General features: G+C 41.0%; 1 protein-coding gene across 8 annotated transcripts in view; it reads right to left on the bottom strand.

Moving 5' to 3' along the window:
- Positions 1 to 51: 51 nt before the first annotated feature.
- Positions 52 to 8,480, bottom strand: part of zmynd8 (zinc finger, MYND-type containing 8) — a 29,808-nt gene continuing 21,379 nt past the window's right edge. For 5 of the 8 annotated variants that reach the window (XM_049579650.1, XM_049579666.1, XM_049579683.1 and 2 more), the window contains 7 exons: positions 5,325 to 5,858; positions 4,660 to 5,181; positions 4,270 to 4,466; positions 3,646 to 3,726; positions 3,457 to 3,535; positions 3,111 to 3,350; positions 53 to 1,965 (listed from right to left, as the gene is read on the bottom strand). In XM_049579650.1, the coding sequence (XP_049435607.1) occupies positions 1,790 to 1,965; positions 3,111 to 3,350; positions 3,457 to 3,535; positions 3,646 to 3,726; positions 4,270 to 4,466; positions 4,660 to 5,181; positions 5,325 to 5,858 (1,829 nt within the window). In that variant the 3' untranslated portion in view covers positions 53 to 1,789. Of the gene's footprint in view, positions 1,966 to 3,110; positions 3,351 to 3,456; positions 3,536 to 3,645; positions 3,727 to 4,269; positions 4,467 to 4,659; positions 5,182 to 5,324; positions 5,859 to 8,480 lie in introns of all 8 variants that reach the window. The other 3 variants (XM_049579642.1, XM_049579694.1, XM_049579704.1) reach the window with 1 other exon arrangement.

The following is an 8,480-nucleotide window of genomic DNA, read 5'->3' as shown; positions in this document are numbered from 1 at the left end:
AAATAATAATAATAATAATAAAACATTAAAGTATGTGACTGCAGAATTTTAACCTCTCATAAGTCTGTATTTAATGGCCTAATAAACCTCTTCTTCAAGACTTCTGACATGCCAAGTCCTTAATATCAAAATGCGCCACAGCTGTTAGAGTTAAAGATAGTCAGCATGAAGCCGACAAGATTAAAAAAAACTGACAGAACTCAAGGTTTTTAACACACATTTAAAGCAATGGCTAAAACTGAAGTAAGCCTGTCAACACTGATTGTCACAATCTTTGATCACACATATGAACCCATGCTCATGCATGTGCGTTAAGCACAGTGCATGGACCTACATGTGTGGGCATGTACACATAAACACACACAGATCTCATATTAAATACCATAGTCATTGTTAATTGTTTTTTGTCTCTGTTCTTATTGTGGTCTCCTCTTTGACTTAGTCTTTGCCCGTATTTTACGGTGTATGTTGTGTTATATTATTGTATTGAATTACTCCTTGCTCAGTGATCTTACACTAACTGTTTTAATTCTACAAGCCTAACCAGGGACAGAGGTTGCAAATTAGCAAATTGCATCTATTTTGTATTTTACATATGAAGCAGTGTCGTAAACATTTATCCTTGTCATATGAACAAGTAAATAAAAAAAATAAATAAAGTCTTATAAAATGCACATATACCAAAATAAATCCAACACACGAACAAGGTCCTCTGAGACATCTATAAGATAAAACTTAAAAGGCACTGCTTACAGCCAACAGTTTTAAAGATTGTATTATCTGAACTTGAGTTTCAGAAATTAAGTTCTTAGTTTAAAGGTCTAGTGTCTGGGATTTAGTGGCATCTACCAATGAGGTTGCTCATTTCAACCAATTGAAACTTCTCCTGTGTGCCAAGCGTGTCAGAGAACTACAGGGGCCGATTTGAAAAAGCAAATGGCGATATCTAGCGCCACTGTTTGATTTGTCCATTCTGGGCCACTGTAGGAACAACATGGCAGACTCCATAGAGGAGGACCCGCTCTGTATGTAGATATAAATGGCGCAGTCTGAGGTGGCAAAACACAATGATATGGGGATAATTACACACACACAAAAAAAAAACCAGTCATGAATAATATATTCCATCTCTGTACATACATCCCCCTAAATCTTACACACTGGGCCTTTAAAAAACAAGGTGCACACTCGATCTTTAGTGTAAACTATACTCTGCAGACTGCTTCATAACTAATGAGACCACGGTGTAACCATATAAACAGCTTGTTTAAAATGTTTGTATTTGTTATTGTCTTTGCAGTATACAGCAGGCAACATTAGAATAACAAATAAATTAACAGAATACAAAATATGGAATTTACAGACATTTCTGTCAACAGTCTAACCTAAATCTGGGTGGTCCATTAACACGGGTTACATTTTTGCAGTCTTAAACTGTTAAACTGCTGTCCTTTACACTATGTGTATGTGACACTCAGGCATGCTCTTAAGATCTCTGTACGACAGCTCTCTATAGACTGTAAAGGAGTGCATGAATATTCAGTATACATTTGTTTAAACTGCCCCCTCTAGTGGTTACTAACTATCTGCCGTCAGTCTTGTTTCCACATTTAAAATGTGAAGACCGCTGTGCAGTGGGGACAGTGCGTGAGCCCTGAAAACAAAAAATATATAAATAAAACGAATTTGGATTGCTCCCTTGCTTGAACAGAACAATTTACATAGACATATCCTTAGAGTGAAAAAAAAAATCTATACACATTTACATTTTCAAGTATGATAAGCTTGTTTAGGACAAAGTGACAGCAACGTTATCAGTGCTCTTCTCCATTTCACAGTCTTTGTCTGATGGTGCAGAGACTGGTGTGTCTCTGAGAGAGTTCGGGCCACTGCTAGTCTGCCCTAAACCTTTGTTTGGGAGGTCTGCTGTCGACTCAGCCTCAGCTTCTTGTGGCGGGGCTGTGGCTACAAATAGAACAAAAGTGAAAAAATTTAGATTACATGCATGAATATGAAGCTGGTGATTATGCAGTCAAGCAAAGGACCGGAAACTTCCAGACAGAATTACGAGCTGAAAAAAATAGAATTACCACCCCGCGGTTGCATGCTTCTACGAACCAGTCCAGTTGCAGTTAACATCTATGTCTGTCCAGACTCCGTAGCCATGACAGTTGACAATGCTTCAAATATGGTTGTTGCTAAAACATGGTTGCTTCACACTTGTCTAAACAAACAAAGAAAAGTCCGCACACTTCAGCAGGGTCTGAAGAAGGGCACCTGTGGCCCGAAACGTCACTCCATGATGATGGAATAAATGGACCTAAAAAGGGAGCTGAAGTGTGCAGACTTTTCTTTCTTTCTTTGTTTAGGTTAACTCTTTTAGTTCAGCACCTTCTTCACTATTTGGATGTGCGCGGCTGCTCTTTTTGCTTCACACATGTCTGCAACCCTGCAGCACAGAAAATCTAAACCCAGTTTCAAAGTGGTCACCCAAGATTAGTGTCATCAATTCAGTATCTGAAGAAATGTCTCCCCTTCTGCTCCTCAGTTATGACGATAAAGTGGTCGGAAAAAAGTGGTTTCGCAGAACATTATGATGTTACAGTGAAGGTGACCTTTGACCTTTTGGCTATAAAATGCCATTACTTTGTCATTTTATCCTATTAGACATTTGTGTGAAGTTGTCTGATCAACAGGTCATAAGTAGCCTATGAATTCTTGAGTTATGCCCCAAAACATGTTTTTTAAGGTCACAATGACCTTAATATTTGACCACTAAAGTCTCATGAGTTCATTCTTGATCCCAAGTGGATGTTTGTGCCAAATTTAAGGAAATTCGCTCAAAGCCTTGTTAAGATATTGCACTCATGAGAATGAGATGGATACAAGGTCACAATGACCTTGACCTTTGACCAAATTTTTGCCATACTGAAAGAAATTCCATCATGGCGTTCTTGAGATATCGCATTCACAAGAATGGGACGGACAGACAACGCAAAAACATAATGCCTCCAGCCACAGCTAACACCGGCGCGAAGGCATTAAAAAACAATAGCTCTTGCTTGTGTGAATGTCATCAACAGCATGCTGATGCTGCCACACGCCGTTACCTGACTGGGTGCAGGACTTCATGTGTTCTGGCCAGTGGGCTTGTTGACAGGGGTAGTCACAGTAGCTGGTGTTCCAGCAGCAGTAGAAGATGGCCTCTTTCCTGCAGTTAGCACACCACTGTTTCTTCTTTGTCTCATCCACTGCTTGTTGCTTCTCCAGCTCCATCTGTTTCTTCACCTCAGTCACCAACCTCTCTCGCTCCTGCTCCAGGCTTTGCCTCATCTCTGCCATTGTCAGCTCTACAGTGAAGTGTACAAACATGATCAAATGTAGTAAAACTCATTACACAGTTTTGGAAGAAGAAGACTACATGTGTAGTATTTTGCTGATCACTGAAGTTCTCACCAAGATTGTGCTTCATTTCTGACAACTCTTGCTGATGCAGCCACTGCAGTTTTTCTATTTCGATTCTAAGCCGTCTTATCTGAATTAAAAACCCATGGGCACATTAAGGTAAGTAAAGAGTCACATACAAAGCCACTGTGATGATCTGAAGTGTTTTGAGTCTATACAGGGCCAAGAGAAAACACCTACCTCTGCTATTGTATTCCCTGACGTACTCTTAGAAAGGTCATTGTAGATTTCAGTCATTGTACCTTTAATTGCATCCATTATCTGAAAAAGAGCAGACCATAAAATACTGATGTCTCATTCAAGAAGAAAATATTTTATGGGTGGGTCTGAATGATATGTGAACTACCAACTAGGGGTGCCACAGTACACAAAATTCATAGTTTGGTATGTAAGTCAGTTTTGGGTTGACGATTTGGTACAATTTATGTATAGCTGGGAAAAAAATAGTAAATAACTTTTATTTTTCATTTTCATTTGAAAAGATTCAAACATTCAAGGCTGGCTCATTGGCCATAATTTACAGTGACAAGAGGCCGTAGATATTCATGTAGCAGTTTAAGTCTTGGTTTCAGATCTGTTACACCCCTACTAGCAAAACTAATCAGGTTTCTTTGTCTTGTCATCTTCAAGTCCCATTTTAAGTAGAAAATGGGATCCCCCATTTAAAATGAAAGAAAAAAAAAACACCCCCACCCCTGACATAAAACAAACAGCTCTTAGGCCACTCTTGTTTTCATCTTTGTTATTTAGCCAGAGAATGGCCAGTCAGTGCTAACACAACTGTAAACAACAAATCATACTAACTTTATTAGTGTATTTGGCGATATCTGCAGCCACATCCGCCGAGGCAGTGGGGATATACAGGTCTGTTGCCACTGGTGAAGATGTAGCAGCTGTACCTAAACTTGATGCTGCCATCATGGCTACAGAAGCTGGACTACTGGATACCAAGGTGACAGCTGACGTGGATGTGCTGAGTGGAGTGTCTTTTTGTTGAACAGCTGGAATATGAGAAGACCATTAATCAGAAACATAATAAACAAACACATTTGTTGCTGTAGAGATTAAACTGTAAGATTTTCTAAACAACATTAAATGGAGAAATTTTGATACTATGTACACAGGCTCACACACTTTGTGAAGTCATGCTTGAATATTGTCATTAGCATGCAAAGTGTATAATGTTTTATCTACCTTTAACGGCCTGTCGGGTCTGATAGCGTGTGCTTTGTGAAGACTGCTGTGCTGAAGATGAGGACACCGCTGTCGACCCGTTCCCAGTGGCCTGTGTCTGTGTCAGCACTTGAGCCTGGCCATGCCTGGGAGATGACGCCTGCATCTGTGTGGTCGCCACAGGTTGCTGATTCTGTTGCTGACGCTGCACCTTCTGCATGTGCCATTTCTGAGAGGAGGTCTGGAACTTAGCAGTGGGATTCCACACAACAGCTCTCTGCACCACCGGCACTGTCTCTCTGGGCAGCAGAGGACGCTGTTTCTTCAAAGCTGGTGTGGTGGAGGCTGAGGACGAGGAGGAGGAAGAGGGGGGTGTTGCGGTGGCACTGGACACAGTTGCAAGGCTTATGGTTGCGGGTGAGGGAGCAGTGAAGGACACCATGGTGACAGGAATGGCCATAGGGGACTGTGTGGAAACACTGGAGGGCGTGGAAGGTGCTGTACTGTTTTGAGATGGCAATGTTGATGGGGTCGGGGCTTTACCTACAAGGGAAATACCTACATTATTTACCAGTTATAACACTGATGATGTTTTCCTATGTTACATACATTCAAAAATGGGCATTACATTCTGCGTGTGTTTGATTCTTTCTTGTGGGATCAGCTGTGAAAAGTACAACTCTTACCTTCAGGTTTACCAGCAGATGACTCTTTAGCAGTGGTGTTGTCTCTCCTGCTCCTCTTCCTGTCCTTGCCTCCCTGTTCCTCTCCAAGGTCAATAACCAGCTCTCTCTCTGAGTCAGAGTCCTCCACTGCCACAGGCTGCTTTGCCTCCTCCTTCGCCTGAGCCTTCTCTCTTAGACCAGGTGATGCTGGAGGTGCTTTAGTCTTCTCTGGACTTTCTTTTTCAGAATCAGTGCTTATTTTCTCTTTAGTTGGAGCATCTGATGGTGTTGTAGTGGCGTCACCTGCTGCAGTCTCAGATGCCACAAGTGTATCAGCTTTACCTTCCTTATCTTGGCTCAGGGAAGGCTGTTCTTTGACTTTACTTTTAGTAGGCTCCTTCTGGGCTTCATCATCAGGTGCTGCATCCTGACCATCCTTGGTCTTTTGTTCCTCATCGCTGGCATACTCACTGTCACTGGAGTCTGATTTATCAGAGTCTTCTGAGTCACTGTGTTCCACGCCTTTGTATACATCCACAGAGATCTCATCTATACCTGCAAACAATATAATAGGAGGGAAATATCACATCGCCATTCAGTGTTAGGGTTCAGATATCAATACTGTGTTCACACTACGAGCGACATGGCTACAGGCTACAAATCACTTTCAATGGAAGCTGGTGACATGAAGCTCTAAACTGATGCCAGAGACTTGTGATAGGCTGCATCAACCAATCCAATGTTTTTGTTTCTGACACAATGCTAGCATTGTGCACTGGGGTCCAAATGGGAGTGAAATGGGGCGGAAAAATGTGATGTTAAAATGGGACTTAGATATTGATCAAAAGCATAGACTTTTAATTAAAACAGCTGACATGTGTGAGAGGTAAGCGACAATGTTATAGCCAGAGCTCTGGCGGACTTGTTGATACCTCTGGGTCTCACTATAATTATTGTTTTATTATAGTTATTTGTTGTTCAAAGTTTATTTATTTACTTATTTATTTTTAAGGCAGCTTTGACAATGCCTTGTTTTGGTCTGCACTTTAGTTTTAATCCTGCTCTGTATTTTTTTTATGTGGACTTATAATCAGTTTGTAATCTGGATATTTTTGTTTATTTGTTTTGATTGCCATATGGAACATATGTTGACAAATTATGGGGCAGTAACCAGGATCTTGTTTTTAAAAAATCCTCAGGGCCACTTGTGTGACTGTTGTTCGTTCATTATACTAGTTAGTATACACGTGTGGGTGTGTTGTACATGTTTATAGCTCTGTCCTTGAGCTATCTGTTAATAACTGTGGGACGGGGAAACATTAGGAGCTGGGATCGGAAGTGAGCATGGATGCAAGGATGAAGCACTGTTGTGCAAAGGACACATATGACGTTCAGTGCTGGGGATACTCAGGTCTGGGGACTTGTTTATTTGTCTGTTTGTATATATGCTTTTTTTCCCTTTCTCTTTTTTCCTCTTTTTTCTATTTCTTCTTTTTTTTCCTCCCTTGTTTCTCTGGTGGTTGTTTTGTTTTCTTTTGTTGCTTTCACCCCTCTTCCCTTTTGTTGTTCCTATGGTCATCTTGTCAATTTACTCCTTTCCAGCCCTCACATCACCTTCCTCCGTTACAGTTATTGAATTTGATTAACTCTGTTACAACAAAGAGAGATGGCTAATTTAAACAATAATATCAGATTTATTTCGTGGAATGTTAAAGGGGCGAACTGTGCTACTAAAATTAACAGGATTATGACCCATTTACAGCATTTAAAGGGGGACATATTTTTTATTCAGGAAACCCACCTTCGTAACAGTGAATTGGCAAGAATTAAAAAAAGCTGGGTCAGCCACTTATTTCATTCTAAATTTAATCAAAGAACCAGAGGCACTGCCATCTTGATTCGCAAAAACACAATATTTGAACCATCTAAAACAGTAGCGGACCCCAATGGCCGCTACGTTGTTGTATCCGGTAGACTACAGGACACTCCTGTTATTCTAGCAAGCGTTTACGTTCCAAATTGGAACGATGACCAGTTCATAACCAGACTTTTTACATCCTTTCCTGACGTTGAAAACCACTATATTATCATAGGGGGGGATTTTAACATGGTTCAGGATACTGACCTTGATAGATCTTCACGCAAAATTTCACCCTTGTCCAAAGCGGCTAAGACATTAGACATCTTTACTAAACGGCTTGGGCTGTCCGACCCATGGAGAGACAAATTTCCCACAAGTAAAGCATTTTCCTTTTTTTCTCATGTACATCGCACATACACCCGCATAGACTTCTTTCTCCTAGACAATAGACTACTTCCAAAAGTTCACTCTTGCATCTATCAGAGCACAGTCATATCCGATCATGCCCCAACCTCTCTAGACATTAGCCTCATCAGATGGTACAACTTCCCTAAGCACTGGAGTTGTTTCCCAATGTTTCCCAGTTGAAGAAAAATTAAACATCCCATATGGCAGATTTACTGCAGAAAATTACTGAAGTTGATAAAAAATACTCAATTGATCCCAACCCTGACCTTTACAAAAGACACCTTCAACTTCAGGCAGAACTTGACCTCGCCTCCACAAATAAAGCTAAAACACAGTTACTCCAGTCCAGGCAACGCTTCTTTGAATCGGGAGAGAAGGCCGGTAAACTCCTAGCTCACCAGGCCAGAGCAGAAGCTGCTTCTAGAGCGATTCCAGCTGTTAAATCCTCATCTGGCGAGGTCCTGTTGGACCCAGAGGATATTAATAAAACATTTGCCAGGTTTTGCCTTGAACTATACACTTCAGACTCCCCCCAAGACATAGAATACAGTATTTTGGACAAGATTAGTTTTCCCAAAATTGACACTGATCTCGCCAGGGACCTAGGCAGGCCCATATCTACTATGGAAATACAGGAGGCAATCAAGTCGCTACAAAGTGGCAAATCACCTGGCCCAGATGGCTACACCGTGGAATTTTACAAAACATTCTCCACTCTTCTTTCTCCAGTTTTGCAGAGCATGTATAATGAGACATTCTCGGACCAGCGCCTCCCTGACACCCTGTCGAAGGCCACAATCACGCTTATTCTCAAAAAAGATAAAGACCCCCTACTTTGTAATAATTATAGACCCATCTCACTGTTAAACGTAGACTTTAAAATTTTATCTAAAGTTCTTGCTCTTCGT

Source organism: Epinephelus fuscoguttatus, linkage group LG1 (genome assembly GCF_011397635.1).
Source record: "Epinephelus fuscoguttatus linkage group LG1, E.fuscoguttatus.final_Chr_v1".
Lineage (NCBI taxonomy): Eukaryota > Metazoa > Chordata > Actinopteri > Perciformes > Serranidae > Epinephelus > Epinephelus fuscoguttatus.
Note: the sequence above shows the minus strand (reverse complement) of the source record. Positions and strands in the feature narration are given on the sequence as shown.